General features: G+C 36.6%; 1 protein-coding gene across 3 annotated transcripts in view; it reads right to left on the reverse strand.

The window, feature by feature from the left end:
* opcml (opioid binding protein/cell adhesion molecule-like) overlaps positions 1–18,580 on the reverse strand; it is a 568,265-nt gene that overhangs the window by 91,578 nt on the left and 458,107 nt on the right. For all 3 annotated transcript variants that reach the window (XM_059351804.1, XM_059351803.1, XM_059351802.1), the window contains one exon: positions 7,510–7,635. In XM_059351804.1, coding sequence (XP_059207787.1) covers positions 7,510–7,635 — 126 coding nt within the window. The remainder of the gene's footprint in view (positions 1–7,509; positions 7,636–18,580) is intronic.

Genomic DNA, 18,580 nt, shown 5'->3' on the forward strand with positions numbered 1-18,580 from the left:
ATATCTTCTAATCCTTTTAGTGGCCAGCAGCCAGATACTCAGTGGACACTGCTGAATAATTTATGTAGTCCCCACTGAGTTGAAATGGGGACTGAGTCTTGCACTGCACAAAATAAAGGTGAGACTTAAACTGACATTAAGTAAATGACCATAGAGGCTACACAGTTCTGGCCTGCTACTCTCCATGGAACTCTGTGTTTAGGTTTAGGTTTATTTTATTTGCACGGTTAGAATTACATAAGATAATAAAGAGTAATAGTAAAGTGCAGGGAGAGGCAGAACACCCAGATGTGCTTATTTAAAGCCTCCACCTAACATTTCATAGTTATGAGAAAGCAATAAACTGATAATAGAAAAAAAATCATGTATAACACGGTACATGGACATGGTATAAAGGTGTATTTGTGTGTGAATTAGAGTTTTAAAACAGCAGTTAAATGGGCTTTTAGACGTCTTTTGAAACATGTTATAGAGATGGAGTTCTTTGCCAGATGTTTATTTAAATTTATTCCATAATTTAGATGCTAAATTTAACAATAAATTTACCTCTGCATGTCAGAAATCTTGAAGGATGAAGATTTGAAGATTGACTCGTTGGATAAGAGTGAACCTGAGAATTAAATTTAAAATAAGTCTTAACCCTTTGATGCAAAACATTTTGACCCCCCTTCTAATACACAACATGGGTAAAAATGACCCTCATTCATTCCCTTCATGTTATTTAATGCTGCTGTGTGTTTCTGTGCTCTATCTTTTGATATCAATTTATTTTATGATTGAATATTCCAAGTATTCTTTAAATATCTTGTTTTTGATAACAACAGATCATTATTTCCATTTTGCTTCTCATACTTTATGAAGAAAATGGCTTTTACTTAAACCAGTTTTAGATATTTTTCTGCTCATGCAGCTAAGTGTTATAACATCTTCTCTTTTATTATTTGTTACTATTTATTAATATATAGCATGATTATATATTTATCATGCTCTATTTTTAATTATTTATTTTTTGTTTTATCTTTTCTATCTAGCTTTTTTTTTACTTTTTATTGTTATTATTATTTTCTTTTTTTATATATTTTATTTTATCTTACCTAAATTTATTTTTTATTCATTTTATTATTTTATTTTATTTTATTCCAGTGTTTCCTCACTGCTCCATGTTGAGATGGAGCTTCCTCAGTTTGTGCTTTGTTTTTAATTGGATGGAGGGTGTTTGCTTGTTTCTATGTTATGTTATTATTATTATTATTACTTTCTCCTTTTTTATGTTAAGCACTTTGTGTTGCATCTCTCTTGTATGAAAAGTGCTGTACAAATAAAGTCTGATTGGACGATTGATTGATTAAACTATAATAAAGTGTACAAAGACAGTTTGTAGTTACCAGATTACTAATCCTCCTAATTACACCAATAGATTTACTTATATTTTTACTAACCCAGTGTATTAGTATATGGAGTATTTGTTTGGCATATACTGTCTGAGCTTCATTCAACCGTGCAGATGACACAAGCGTCTTGTTAAATGTTCTGGGGGAATCTGACAGAACTCAGTTTAAATTTTGTTAACAAACTTCAGGCCCAAATTAGGTAGTGCAATATAGTTTCAGTATTTCCATATTTCTTCCATGTACGCCGGAGCCAATTTTCTCATGTCACTTGTCATTTTCACAGTGAAGGTGAGGCATCTTTCTGCATCACCAGCTGCAACAGTACATTTGCTCATGTTCCTGACACCATGAGAGTGTGAAAATTTTAAATAATATGCCATGGAAAAACAACCATCAAATGAGAAAAGGCAGATACATTGCAGATTTTGAAAAACTGCAGAAATGTGGTTTAACTGAGGGAAGAAGAAGAAGACTGCTCTCTTTAGTGCTGTACTAACAGACACAAACACTATCCTCTGAGGGAACAGTCCATTATCGCTGGTGACAAACATGAAAAGCAAACGGTGAGGAGCAAGTCAGGAAAATGCCACTCTGCAGGAAAAACATTTAAGATTCTGACTGCCAGCGAGAATTTCTCCGGCTGCCCAAACATCTCCCCACATAGTCTCTCTTTTCATTAGTGCAACTCAGACAAATGTCAAGGAAGATAACCCATTTTCTTCCCTGTCGACAACAACACATACACACATACATAAACACATCATGCCATTATCCCTGGCAACGGATGCCTGTATATTACTTTTCAAGTGTGATTCTACTGCTTCATTTGCCACTACCCTTTACTGCTGTGCATCAGTGAGGACTGACTTCCTTTCTTTTGACAACTGGGACAATTTCAAAAGACATGACAACACATTGACACATTTTAAACCAAAAAAAACTGACAGTGTCTATTATAAAACCTTTTACAATTTTTGTTCTTTTATTTTCAGAATACCTGTCCAACAGTTTTTCTACTTCCTTTCTCACATTGGCCCTCATTTATCAAACTAGCGTAGAAACGAGCGCAGAAACGAGCGTAGAAACGAGCGCAGAAACGAGCGCAGAAACGAGCGCAGAAACGAGCGTAGAAACGAGCGCAGAAACGAGCGTAGAAACGAGCGCATCCAAGCGTATATTTCGTCTTACGACAGGGTTCACGTGTGATTTATCAAACAATCGTATCCCTCCAATCACAGCTGTTGGTAAATGTGGCGGCTCAAAACAAGCGTCATTTAAATAACACGCCCTAATATATATAATATATATATAATATATACCCGATTCAGAAGGCTCGTCTCCACCGAAGGGCACAATACGGCCAAAATGAGGATTTTTTCCCCCTAAAGTCAACTTTATTAGCAAAGTGCACTGTTACAAATAACAACAGTAGCGATATAGACATATTACAGAAATACACAGCGATGGAGGTTTATGAAATAAAAGTACTTATAGTTATAAAGTCAAACAAGTTTGATGAATATTTTACATTTGGAGCACAGTCTTAAAAGTTTCCACAGCTTTTCGGTTGAAGGAGATAAACAATGTTTCTAAAATACACAAATCTTTGAATAGAGTTGTTAAACACTTTAAAATTAAATAATAAAAATAGATTAAATTAAATTAAACTGATAACAAAATCAGTTCGAGAATGTTTTTTCACTGAAAACAAACTATAAACGCTGGAAAAAAAAGACAAAGAAAATTGTAGTTACTGCACTCTGTTGGTGCATTACTATTAGAGTGCAGTAACTACATTTTTGGGGTCTAAGGTCAAATAAATCATGATTTTGAGCATAATTATTACATGATGAGTACATGTAGAAATTAATGTCGTATCAATTACCTACCTATAACCCATTTGGCTGCCCAGTTAAAAAACATTACAAAACTCTCAGTTTTACCCTTTGTATAGTTACTGCAGTTAGACTTTGTAGGGCAGTATAGTACTTGGGTAAATGTATTTAGTTACATTCCACCACTAATACTGGATATCAGCATTAAAAGCTTATTACTTAGCTTACTTACCTAGCTTATTATTATTACATAATGCAACTCTAATCAGTCTTTACTGGCGGCATATTAAGTGCTTGTAGTAGTTTGTGTAATGTAATATTAGCTTTCAAGAGCCAAACAAGTGCCAAAGTCTATGTATATCAAAAACATAAAATTGAACTCATAACCCAGAGGGGTGTTACTAAGTCTGCAGTAAGTGTAAATGGCACCATCTGGCTGGTTGGTGCCATTAAAGCTGTGGTTAAAATTCACACTTGAAATCATGATATTGGAAATAAATATTGGGGGAGCCGATAAACGGAGGGTTGGAAATGTTGTGGATGGAGGTGGAGCAGAGCCACGGGGGCTGAGAGAACCAGATTCTGCTGGCTGCAGATAATGGGGAGTAAGAGAGGAACAGCTGGGCTGTAAGCATTCATGTCATGTTGGAGGCTGAACATCTGATCCTATAGAGAAGCGGCGCATGACTCACACCGCTGAATGCTCAGTGGGAAGCGTGGAGCCGACACAATTAGAACACAGAACACACATGCATGCACACAAATACAGGCACAGAGCTTCTTGGCTCTCCTTCAGGCTTGCTAGGTGCCAGCACAACAGAACAGAACAGACCGAAGCAGCTGTGGCCTGCAGCCAAATCATGGTTGATTGGAGTTTTGGTCCTGTCAGGCCACAGGTTGTGCAGTTTCAAGCCCTCCGATCCGCCACGTTAAAGAGAAAATAAGGCCTTAGTCGATAGATTAAAGCCAAGGCATTATTCATCATAAATCCTCTAGTGGCAACGTTAACACAAAAGCTGCAGATTCATATCCCGCTGGAGGTAAATGGCTGTTCTGTTCTGCACGTGGGCGAATATTCATGTGAAGCAAGTGTCGGAGGTGTGTGTTGTGTGGGAATGTCGATCAGGTCGTGTGTGTAGGAGGCCTGGTTCAGTCACCTTTACACTGAGGTAATGCTGCTACAGCTTTGCCCGACACGTTTGTTTTTTATGAAATGTTTGTGAAATACCTTTGACAGTTTGGAAAGAAAATCATGAAAACTTTCCGAAAAATAAACATTAAAGACTGACAGCGGAGCAGAGGCAAGAATTTTGGGTAACGCTTTATATTAAGGTCCTTGTAACAACCATTAACTAACAAGTAATAAGGCCCTTGTAAGTCCTTACAAGATGCTTATTGACATTATTGTGTGTTTATAAGCTTATATAAGTGTTAATAATGGCATTACAAACACCCATGACCCACCCATTATGTCTTTGCCATGCCTTTATTAATCTTATTTTGTTTGCTTATTGATATTAAAATATACTTTATTGCTCATCGATTATAAGTTAACTATAAGTTAACTATGCTTTTTGCAATTACCGGATCTAAAGCGAGAACAATGCCTTATTACTTGTTAATTAATGGTTATTAAGGACCTTATTATAAAGCGTTACCGAATTTTGTAGATAGATTACATAATAATGCACTAAATAACATATTTGTTTAGACTTTTACACATCGTATCATTGATCCATATCCTAGATACTGGACTTGGGCCTACCTCACTCACCCCATAGAGTGAGAGTAAGGGCCCCTACACCTCATCAACCCTCCGTCTCAGCACTGGCGTCCCACAAGGCTGTGTGCTGGGACCTCTGCTCTACACTCTTTATACACATGACTGTACCCCGACCTGAAAGGTACTGTAACTAAAGTTGTATATATTATTAGATTATTTGTTTTGATGCATTTGTGCATTCATGTAAGCAGCATTTTCATTTTGTAAAGATAGGGCTCATTTTACGGACCTAATATACTGTTATGAGGTTTAATTAAAAAAAAAAAAAGTCTAATCACTTTAAATGTATCATTTTTTAAATGTTTTAACCTCCATCTGAAAATTAACTAAAGCTGTCTAAAGCTAAATGTAGTGGAGTAAAAAGTACAATATTTGTCTCAAAATGTAGTGGAGTAGAAGTATTAAGCTACATAAAATGGAAATACTCAAGTAAAGTACAAGTACCTCAAACTTGTACTTAAGTATACTGCCCTAAAAAGCCTAACTGCAGTAACTACATATCTCTATAGAGGATTTCCTGTCTGAAAGGCCCCAGAGAGTGAGAGTAAGGGCCCCTACACCTGATCAACCCTCCGTCTCAGCACTGGCGTCCCACAGGGCTGTGTGCTGGGCCCCCTGCTCTACACTATTTATACATATGACTGTACCGCGACTCACACCAGCAACAGCATGATAAAATTTGCGGGCCCACCACTGTGGTTGGGCTCATCTCTGGGGGGGACTAGTTCACCTATGGCTAGGTGGTGCAGGGACAATAATCTGGTGCTCCATACCAACAAAACCAAGGAGCTGATCATTGATTTCAGGAAAAACAGAACTGACATTCAGCCTCTTGTCATCAGCTGGGACTGCGTCTCAGTTTTTAAGTTTCTGGGTGTGATTCATAAAGAGAGCACAACAGAGACTCGACTTCCTGAGAATCCTCAGGAAGAACCACCTGCTGCTTGTGTCCTTCTACCGGTGCACTATAGAGACCATACTGATCTACTGTGTGTGTGTATTGTTTGCCAGCTACACGGCTGCAGAAAGGAAAGCGTCCCAGACCATCATCAACAACTCATCCCACCCTGGCAGGCGGTACAGGACAATGAAAACACATACAAACACACTAAAAAACAGCTTTTATGCAAAGGCCATCACAGCATTAAATCATCACATGGAGTAATTCATGAAATGGTGTATGAATGTGGACGTGGATGTATGCACTATTTATTGTTTGTTTTGTTTTTAATTCTCCATGTTTTAAAAAAAAAAATCCCTTTTATCTGTTTTATTTATGTTTTATATATGTGTTTTTACACAGTACATATTTGTATACTCCTGCACTGAGTATTGCACTTAATTTCGTTATGCATTGCATAATGACGAATAAAGATATTCTATTCTATTCTACTATACTATACTATACTATACTATACTATTCTATTCTATTCTATTCTATACTATACTATAGTATTCTATACTATACTATAGTATTCTTTACTATACTGTACTATAGTATACTATACTATACTATACTAATCTATTATGTTTTATACTATACTACACTATTCTATACTATACTATTCTATACTATACTATTCTATACTGTACAATACTATTCTATACTATACTGTACTATACTATACTATACTATACTATACTTGACTATACTATACTATACTGTACTGTACTATACTATAATATACTATACTATAATATACTATTCTATACTGTACTATACTATACTATACTATACTATACTACTATTCTATACTGTACTATACTATTCTATACTATACTATACTGTACTGTACTGTACTATACTATAATATACTATTCTATACTATACTATTCTATACTGTACTATACTATACTATACTACTATTCTATACTGTACTATACTGTTCTATACTATACTGTACTGTACTGTACTGTACTGTACTATAATATACTATACTATTCTATACTGTACTATACTATACTATACTATACTATACTATACTATTCTATACTATACTATACTGTACTGTACTATACTATTCTATACTATTATATACTATACTATACTATACTATACTATTCTATACTGTACTATACCATTCTATACTGTACTATACTATTCTATACTATACTATACTGTACTATACTATTAAATACTATTCTATACTATTCTATACTATACTATTCTATACTGTACTATACTGTACTATACTATTCTATACTATACTATACTATACTACTATTCTATACTGTACTATACTGTACTGTACTGTACTATACTATACTATACTATTATATACTCTACTGTACTGTACTATACTATACTGTACTGTACTGTACTATTCAACTGGAAAGTGTAGTAACCAAACATTGCTGCAGACAGATATCTCCAGTTTACAACTAGATTTTATCTCTTTCCTTAGTTTCCTTCTGTAAAAAAACAAAACACCACGCTTCTGGATGAGCAGATGAAACACGTTTTAGATAAAAGAGAGCTAAATAAAAGCTTGTGTCTTACCTCTTGGCGAGTGATGCTTCCACATGACGTTGGCCTCGGGTCGGCCGACCGCCAGACACATGAGATTGACGTTGCTGCCCTCGTTGACTGTGACGTCCTTCGATATGTTAGTGATCCTGGCGGGTACTGAGGGGAGAAAAGAAAATCATGATTGATGTTTTTAGCTTAATTAATGACACGTGAGCAAAGGGCTCACCGTCCCCACGTGATCAGAACAGCGATGAGGTTAAAAATAACCCCGGGTTGTGGGACTCAATTAGCATGAAATTAGCTGACAAATTTGACAATTCTCTGGCTCGCTGTGGTGTTCTACATGATTGATTTTCATCATGTATCTTTGCCACACTGCTCATTAGACAAGCATCAGACTGATTTGGAGTAAGACATAATTTCATCTCTCTGACTGAACTAACTTGATGTGTGTGTGTGTTTGTCTGGGTTCTTGATTAAGCGTTCCCTGTGAGACTGTAGCCTCCAATCAAATCAAGGGTCAGAATTTAGACTTCTTGACTGGAATTTAACCTAAACTATGAGACAGTTTTTAACCCTCTATGGTACGGTGTTGCCCCATTTTTGGCCTGTCAAATTTCTACAGTGCATCTTTTTGAGTGATGCGATACTTTAAGAAAGAGGGAAGAGTATAAGGAACCAATAGCAATGCTTTAATTTGTCACATGACCTCCAGGCGGCCATATTGAAACACTTTTTTTGCAGACTTTTCCAAAGTAAACAGCTTTGCCATTTTGCGCCACAAAAAAATCACTCAAAACGTCATTTCCTGGCCCTTTTCCAACTGGAAAAAATATATTCCTACTGATAGGAGAGTAAACCTTCATTTTTGATAGTTTCATGATAATAATTTTCTAATTATATAATGGAAACTTATAAACTATAGAGCATATTTAAAAACCACCTCGGTTGACCTAAAATGCTGTACAGTTATTAAAATGCAATAAAATAATACACAAATATAGTAATAAATAAAATAAAAACAATGAAACAATAAAATAGTAATAAAAAACACAATTTTAAAACAGAGTTAGACTTAACGTAACAAGACTACAACACTAGTCATGCTGTTTGTGTGTTTTATACGTTTTGGACGGGTTGATGACTTTATTGAATTTATTAGTTGCAGAGTGCAGAAAACGGAGGTGCTGACTGGCCGAAGAGGTGTTCTGTGTATTTGCACTCGATTGCTCTGCCTCAACTATGTTGGTCGCAGAAAACTGAAATTGAATTTTGCGAACTGAATTTGAATTGTGAGAACTAAATATTCAGTTCCAAACTAATAAATTAAATTTGAAATTACAATTCAGATTCAGTTTTTCAATGCAATGATTCAAAGTGAACAATACAAATTCAAATTATGTGATTCAAATTCAGTTTTTTATTGCAATTATTCAAGTTAAGCAATTCAAATCCAGTTTCTGGTGGCACATATTTCAGCCCATACATGGGACACAGGCAAACATATAAGGGTGTTACGATGAACAAGGTAAATTTACATTAGGAAAACAGAAAATAGAAATATTTGGTAGGCTACAAGATTAGCAAACCATGCTAGTCATGAAAGTTTTAATTGGGTTCCAAATTTTTGTCAATAACTAATAATAAGTGATATGTGAGCTCTTCCAGATGTAATACACTGCTCAGTTCTCTAAGCCAGCTATTCTCAAAAGTGGGCGCCAACTTTTAAGAATTGCCTATTTTTGGTCTGTTTCATTACTGCATGGTAATAACATTGACTATGTCAGCTCAGTCCACAGACACCAACATGTTAGTCTAACTCCAGTGTAACTCCACCTAATAAGTGAAGCAGTGGGACTTCATTAATTTCAGAGCGGTTGTCATGGTTCCCTACTGGACTAATAAGCTACTGTTCTTTTACTGTCACATAACTCACTAATTATAATGTTAAAGTTTGAGCTTCAAATCTGATTTGACTCCGTTATGATTATATTATGAACAACTTAATACTGAATTAAAATCATTTGAAACCTAATGGTAAAACACAGTTATAAAATCCAATAAAAACATCAATAAAATGATAACAATGTTTGTTTTTCCATAGTTTGAATATGAATAATAAGTCTTAAATAAGGTGGTGATAATGTGTGGTGTGCAGCAGGGGATCAGAGCTGAGTGATATGCTGCTGTGCATCCCATTGACCTTTGAATTTACCGATTAAATTAGCATGCATTGCTAAAGCAGCTCAACTGCTTCATTTAGGTCAGTGTGTGTGCAGCCGGCTCTCTAAATGCCACAAAAAAAATACTGTTGACATGGAACCAAACTTATAGCTAGAAGAAGAAGTATTCAGATCCTTTACTGCAGTAAAAGTACTAATACAACACTGTGAAATAACTCCACTGCAGTAAAAGTCCTGCATTCAAAAGTTACTGAAGTAAAAGTACAAAAGTATCAGCATTGAAATGTACTTAAAGTATCAAAAGTAAAAGTACTCGTTATGCAGAATGGACCCACTCAGATTAGTAAATATATTCCAAATATATTATTGTATAATTTGTATTGATGCTTTTATGCAAGCAGCATCTTACTATTGTCCAGATAGGGTTCATTTAACTACTTAATATACTGTTATAAGATTTGATTTAAATAAAGTCTGATCACTTGAAATTGGTCATATTATTATTATTATTATTATTATTATTAATAATAATAATAATAATAATAATAATAATAATAATAATAAAATATTCGTATTGTTATTATTATTATTATTATTTTTAATTTTATTTATATTATTGGGTAAGCCTAAAGTACACATTACATAAAGACAATTTATTTATTTTTTGTCAAATATTAAAATCCATTCAGCAAAGTTGGACTTTGGAGTTCTGCTCTAAATTCTTATATTTTATTTTATTTTATTTCATTATAACCTCAAATGGAAGTTGTTCTGAATATAGTTCAGCACTGTTTTTAATGTGTGACTATTGTTATTGATTTTATTTTTTTTATCTTTAACTGCATTTTAATGCTTTTAACTGTAAAGCGTCTTTGTGTACCCTGGAAAGCGCTCTTTCATTAAAATGTATTCTTCTTCTTCTTTGTCTTCTTCTTCTTCTTCTTCTTCTTCTTCTTCTTATTATTTTAGGAATACATTTAGAACAACTATTAATTGTAATCATTTAAAGGCGGAGGGGCGTAGAGTTGCTTTAGACATGAACTGACGGCAGGTCTGAGGAGACAACTGGATGTTGTTAAAGAGAGTTTGGCTGCCCTCTCAGCAGTCAACTCTCTCCTCCTCCTCCTCCTCCTCCTCCTCCTCCTCCTCCTCCTCCTCCTCCTCCTCTGTGGTCAGAAGTGTGTGTTTACTCCTGCTCCACACTCCACAGTTATGTTACAGTGCAGTGAAGCACAGTGCAGTCCACTTCCTCATCACCACAGGAAGGTAAGAAAGAAAACACTGGAAGGAGCTGAACATTTATTCTCCATTCTTCCTTTTCCTTCTATTTAGTCAGTGCTCTTAATTACATGCAGACTCCTCGGTGTGTTTGCTTGACCAACAACAGGCATTTTCAAAATGTACATAGCAAGCTCAAATATTTCAAGGCTTAAGCTTTGTTGTCTCACTTTCTGCACACTCTCTGCACATTTTCCTACATATATAAAGAGTCAATAGGAAGTTAAGAAAGTGGACGGAAATTGTTCACTTTGGAAAAGTGGTGAAAAGTTGAACAGTGTGGTAAATTGCACATGATGTGGTGCAAAGCTTTTTGTTCGTTTCCTACAAGGAGAGACTGATGTTGCAGAGCCATCTGGCTGCCTCCTCCGCCCCCATCATTTTCTCTTAGCGGTGTGGAAACAAAATACACAGAAAACAGAGTCACCGGTGCATTCACAAAGCACGCAAGTGTCTTTATTTGTGTATGTAACCTGAAAATGTGTCTGATGTGTGTCTGACCTGCATTTGTAATATCATCAAGCGAGACTGGACCAGTAAAAAGGCTGATATAAAACAGATATATCCAGAGAATATAACACAAAAAAACCATAGCAAGCTTTTTTGATTAAGCTAAAGAAAAAAGAAAATTAAAGAGACTGTATCGCAAATCGGACAAATCAGCAATGCCGCACTTTCCGGTGTTTTCACGGTCATTTCGAATATTTGCCACCACCAGTGTAGGTATAATTGATTTATACATATTTAACAATCTACATGTGAAATTTCATTTATGTACATGGAGATTTACATGTCTAATTACAATATGAAAGCAACTCTTATGAGAGAAAGCAGTAAGAACGATCTGGCGCCAACCTTAAAAGTACTTATTCATATTTTTACTGTTCTGTATTTTATTGTGAAGGACAGAAGTACGGTCCGGCTGTGTTGACAACGATGGTTGATAACGGTGATATTTATTCAGCTAACCCAGAAACATCCAATTTCCCCCGAAAAACTCAGCAGGCCCCATTGTTTTACAGCGAGGAGATCCAAGTGTCTGATTTGGGATACAGTTAGCGCACGGCTAATTCACCGGTGTTAGCGTCCTGTAGCCGACTCTGGTAAACCCGAGGCTAACGTACACGTCCAAAACAATATACGGTTTGAAAGATAAGAAGTTAGACTCTAGTTTCACACCATTTAATTAATTGGATGCATAACATTATAATTTATATTAGTAGTTATTGTGGAATTTTGATAGAATCTCAGCCGAACGGTGTCCGATTTGGGATACAGATACGTTAGAAAAGTGTTTCATGGATACAAGAGCAGCATGCGGAGGTCCTGAAACAAAATATGTTTCTTGTACCTTTAGTTGTACCAGGCATTAAAATGAACAAGAAATTAAAGAAAAAAATGGTCTAAACTGTTTTCCATGACTGTACAATTATATATTTTTCTTACAAATATATAACATTTATATGGTCTTTCCATGTGAGAATGGTGATCATTAGGTAGTAATTTAATCCCTGGCAACTGGAGCTGAGTGTGCGTAAACATGCATCCTGATTGTTATTATGATAAAATGTGCATAAAATAAAATAATTCACCATTAATGTTATAGTTCAAATACAAAGCCTAGGACATTTTATTTGTCCAAACAAATCTACCTTTAGTTGTACCAGGCATTAAAATGGACAAGAAACTGAAGAAAACAAAGGTGGTCTTATCATTTTTTGCATGACTGAATATGTTGGAATGCACTCTAGGGATGCAAGTTGTGATTATGGAGGCATCTGGGCCTTCACGCCGATGTAAGATTGTGCAAAAAATGTGGAATTTGAGGCAGACAGTAGCGAGGTAGTGAGACATCAGGATGCAGATGCCCTTTTAAAATGGCAGCGTTGAGGTGAAAAAAGCCAACATTTATCATGGCCTTTTTGTCTACATAGTTCCCTACATGTTCCATGAATCAAGATGGTAATGATAGCTGTGGAAATATGGTGCCAAAATGCAATGAAAAGGCTTCAACAAGCATCTTCTGTTTACAGCAATTAGACTAATGCCACAGAACTAATGTGGTAATGATTCATTGAGGGCAAGATGCAACATGTGGCGCCTTTAAGACGCTCTAAATAGGGAAGCAAGGCGGTTTGAGGACGCAACAGGCATCGCTTTCCCAGACACATTGACCTCCGGCAGAGACGAATGAACAAGCATCTGTGTGCAGAGTAGCTGACGGGTCCTCCAGCTTGATAATGCCGGTGGCCAGGTGATTAAAAACACAGCTCCCCTGCCACCGGTGCTGCTGGTGGATGTGACTGGGGACTCGGGGACACGTCACTCTTCATGTCGGCACAGCCAAGGTGCTGCAGCCGGTAATTAATTAGAAAATGGAATCAAGTGGCTTCCCAAAGAGGAAAAGGAAGCTTTCTCTGGGTGGTTATTTAACTTCACGGCTTGACTGATGCAATTGTATTTTTTTTTGTAATAACATTTTTTTTCTTCCCCCCCAATGTCAACCAATGATTGTGCTGGTAAAATGGCCTTCATTCATAGAAAGGAACAGATAAAGGGAAGAAGTGCAACATTGTGTGTGCCGTTATCTGCAGGGCACAAGAACACCATGGTATAGTAAGCATTGTTACAATACTGCACATTGTGTCTGTTAGAATTTGAATTATACATTTATGGCAATTCTCCAGTCAGACAATGCACTGGGGAAATATGTCGGGGTCCAACTTTTCCTCGTGAGAAAGAGAAAGAAGTTCAGGAATTGGGTTTTGAAGGGTCAGGACTATTCAAAGCAAGCTACTTTTTCTCCCATATCCCTTCATATGTATATTCTTTCTTTCATAATTCATAACTTCTTATCCTAACTAGGGTCGTTGGGCTGCTGGAGCCAATCCCAGACGTCCATGGGGGGAAAGGTAGGGTACAGGTCGCCATACTATCACAGAGACACTACACCAACACATATCAGCCAAAACAGTATTTTTTAACAGTTGTTTTAAAAAAAAAAAAACTTTACTCCACTGTAAAATACACTGGCACCGTGTTTGTAACAAAAATATACTGTAATATATATTCAAGCATCCCTGTAATTAAAGCATTTATTTTTTGTAAAAATACTTTTTCTCACTGTTAAATGTACTATCTCCAACAAAAATATACTGTAACATTTAATGGTAAAATCTTTAATTTATGCAGCATTTCTTAAGTATTTTCTGGTCAATTATATGGCAGAACAGCATTTCTTTTGACAAAAAAAAACCTTTTATTTTTTATTGGCAAAATATGGAATAAAATGGCAATCTTAAACTAGAGATGTCATAGTTACTTGCTTTCACAAACCAAGGTGAATGTCTCCCAATGCTGCGTTCATTGGTGTTTGAATGAATTCCCAATGGTGGCAGTTGGCACCAGTGTGCCCTGGTGGCCTCGGCAACCAGTATGAAGTGCTGTGGATAATAGCGCTTTAAAAGTGCAGTCCATTTAACCAAGCCTGCATGTCTTTGGACTGTTGGACATTGGTTTCCACCAAATATGGTGTTCATATCGGTAAAACATCATCTACAGCCTTTTTATTTGTTGTTGGTCATTTTTGTTTGTTAAATTGTATTTTGTGTTGATCAGTTCTCCACTAATGATTGTAGAGAGGAAGTTAACTCACTGAAAACTCCATTCCCCTATTACTTTGTGTATGTACAGTCATGGAAAAAATTATTAGACAACTTTTTTCTTCAATTTTTTTGTTAATTTTAATGCCTGGTACAACTAAAGAAGCATTGTTTGGACAAATATAATGATAACAACAAACATAGCTCATAAGAGTTTAATTTAGGAGCGGATATCTAGACATTTTCCATGGTTTACTTGATAATAACCAAAGTCATTATCAAGACAACAATGGAAAATGGCTCTTTTGAGATATTTTTGGGTGTTCCTCAAGGTTCTGTGCTGGGCCCCTTTTTTTCGATTTTATATTAATGATCCTTTAGTTGTACAGAGCATTTTTATCAACAATAAAGTGAAGAAAACAAGAGTGGTCTATTCTTTTTTTCCATGACTGTATGTGTAGGTTAAACATGAACTATTGGCTGAAACTATCATTATTATTTTTGGAATCTGTTGAAATAAACCAACATGATATTGGCTGGAGAACTGGAACAAATGTATAGGCCTAACCAGACTCAGAAGAGCTAAAGGGAAAGCTCAGTCTTTTAGTGATGGGAACTATGCTTGAACTGTATTGCTGATGGGAAGTGCAAAACTGCCTTCTCTGCTGGTCCTGGCATTTGTTTGACCAGTCAAGCAGCTCCTTGAACAACCAATGGAGCACAGCAGCAGCCGCTGAGACGGCCAACCTCTCACAGGCCACAGAGAGGCACACAAGGTCTCAAAGTTAGTTTACAGATGAACTCAAACTCAAACTTTTTGGACAAGTGAGGATAAAGTTTGCAAATGTAGTTGTTGTACAACATTTCAAGTATATTTCAAGTATGAACATTCATTTGTACATCATGTTGTTTTGTAGTTACAAAAGCCTTTTGAATTTGATTTTTCTAGACCACGGGTAGGCAACCTGAGGCTCCGGGGCCACATGTGGCTCTTCAGACCGTCTGCAGTGGCTCCCTGTGGCTGTGACAAAAATAATTATACGAAATAAATGACTGATTACTTTATATTTTTATTTATCAAAGGCGTCAGCCCATTTCAATTATTATTATTCAATTGTAAAAATGTGCAGCTAATGTATGGCATTAAAAAGTCAACTAAAATGTGCATCATAGCTTACAAAACTTACAGAAGTCTACGGCCCGGCGCCTTAACCTCTAAATTTTGTCAATTTCAAGTCTAGTTTGAGTTTTTCTAGCTAGGCGAGCATTTGATTCCACATCTCCTGAGATATTTCTTACGAAATCATATTAATAAATGGTCATTATGGCCTATTAGTAATGTTGATAGGCTAATTTAGACTGAGTAGGCTGTTTTATCTTTATTGTAAGGCTCAAAATAAGGTTTGTGGCTCCATTCCAACATTTTTTCTCTTTTTTTGGCCAACAATGGCTCTTTTGTTAGTAAAGGTTGCCGACCCCTGTTCTAGACATGAGATAAGTGAATGTGAAGTATTCCACCAACAATGGAGCCATTCACTCTGGTTTGTGAAAGCTAGTCACTATGATATCTCCATTAGAGGTGGGGGAAATATCGATATAGCATAGTATCGCGATATTTTGCGTGGCAATATTATATAAATTCATGGCCGGCAAGTATCGATATATAATGTATAATATATATACATATAATGTTCCAATGGCCTGTAGTTTTTTGCCGTTCTGGAGGCCGTAGCAGGCTCACTCTTCAGGAATTTTGGTATCATATGAAACAAGAAGATCTAGGGGCAACAAGTCTGTCAGGATATTGTATCGGGAAATTGTCGAAATAACGCTGCAAAGTTAGGCTATTTTTGATTTTTAGATGTCATGTCGATTTTCAAAGCAGTCATCTGATTCAGACCTCTAATCTTCATGTGATCATACAAAGATCAAATCTCCACATGATTGATTGATATATGGCAATATGATCTCCATACAAAGCTGACTGGCTTCCTCAGTAATATTCACCATGTACTGGCACTGGGTTCTTGAGCAGTGGATTCACTGCATGCTTCAGACAGGAGAGAACACAGTGAGTTGACAGAGAGCCATTTACAATGAATAAAATAATGACAGACAGTGTTTAAAACCTTTAGAAGTCTTGATGACGTGACATCTAAAAGGACATGAAGGCTTTAGTTTGGTATTTGGCCTTGCAGATGATTGAACGAGGCAGTGGGGTTGCAGTGGAGAGCGTCACGGGTGACATGACCAATCTGGGGTTCGGTTTTATTTATTTTATTTGTCAAGGACAAGAATCGTTTACAGACTGTGGGGGAGGCTTCGGTTTGTTGACGAGACAAAGAGGAGGGCTGATTATGATTTGATGGTTATGTAGAAGAACTCTGGGGTTGTTGCAGTAATGATAAACAAGTAGGGGGGACTGGTTCTTTTACTGCTTTTTGATAGATGGACATTAGTTCTGTCAGAATTTCATGTGACAACACTAGACTGTATTTTTTCCCATTTCTGTTCTGCTTGTCTGCATTTTCTCTTTAGCTGTGTCAGCTCCAGGGACAGAGTGTTAACCAGAGGGGTTAGTTAGAGTGAGCGACATCATAGGCAAGATTTCATTCAGAGACATACAGCAGCTAGACTGTGGACCTTGCATGAATGGTGCTGGTTGACACCAGGCGGCAACCTCCGGGTCTGAGCAAGGAGGCAAACCAGGAAGTGCCTTAAGCTGCATTCTGCAAAAAAATTCCAGCAGGGGGCACTAACGGAGGCTGCAGAAGCATTTTGGTCCATTCATTTCAATGCAAAATGAGAAAACTTCTCCCTTGATTTATTACCTCAGAAATGTTTTTTAGGACAACACTATGGTCTCAATCACTAGTAAAAAATCTTCTTCAAAACAATTTGATGTTAATAGTGTAAATAATGGCCCCATTTAGAAGAAAATAGAAGATAAAGAATCGTATGATTTGGGGCGTGGCTACCTTTGATTGACAGGTCACTAACAAGGTGAGCTGTCATCAGGAGAGAAGCAGAACAATGCGTATCCATGGCAATGTGTCAATAAAGTTATATATAGCGTTATATACATATAATAAAAAAAGGACGTTTAGCGGTTTGGTGTCATAACTTTGACCCTTTCACTGTATTTTCTCTTAATGACAGTTTATTTGAACGTTTTGTTTAGTAAAAATGTCTTGTTCAGCGTTTGGTGGGACTAACAGACACTCCAAGGAGTCGCTGTTCAGTTTTCTGAGGTAAGTAATGTACATTTAGTTTTGTTTTTTGCCAAAACCAGTTTGCCAGTTAATGCTCTAGCTAATGCTAACATGGATTAGCAGTGACTTCTCTCAGTTGGGTTGAGGTATTGAGAGGCTGTAGTCAGTTTTGAGGCAGATTATGATCTGATCACAATCACTCATTGCTCTTTAAAGCCACAATAAACTAAGACAAGGTTAAATTCTGTTCAAACTGTCAAAACACTTGGATAAAAACTAAATCAAGACACCTAAAGGAAGGCGAGGTTGAGGACTCAGAAGGAGCTTTACCTCGACATTGAAAAAGGTCAGCTGGAGTCGTTCAGCATTTGATTCAAACGCCTCCCAATGGAGGTGTTCCAGGCACAAACCCCTGGGAGGAGGCCCAGGGGCAGACCCAAAACATGCTGCAGGGATGACATATCTGGGTTGCCCTCTGGGCTACCTTTCCTGGCCTGCTGCCACTGTAAACCATATCGCAATGAGAGGTGGAGGATGCATGGGCAGAATGTAATTTCCTTTACCCTCCTATTAATGGTTTGTCTTTCCCTGATTCCAAACCCAGGCTTTTTACTGATTTCTCACATTTTTATGTACATTGAAAAGTATATTACAAGTAAGTAAGTGGTAAAAAAAAAAAAAAAGACACAAAATGACCAAAAAATACACAGAATTACCAAAAAAAGACACTAAATTACTTAAAAAAGAAACAAAATGACCAAAAAAGACAGAATGGGCAGAATGTAATTTCCTTTACCCTCCTCTTAATGGTTTGTCTTTCCCTGAT

The sequence above is a fragment of the Centropristis striata genome, chromosome 15 (assembly GCF_030273125.1).
Source record: "Centropristis striata isolate RG_2023a ecotype Rhode Island chromosome 15, C.striata_1.0, whole genome shotgun sequence".
NCBI classification, from domain to species: domain Eukaryota; kingdom Metazoa; phylum Chordata; class Actinopteri; order Perciformes; family Serranidae; genus Centropristis; species Centropristis striata.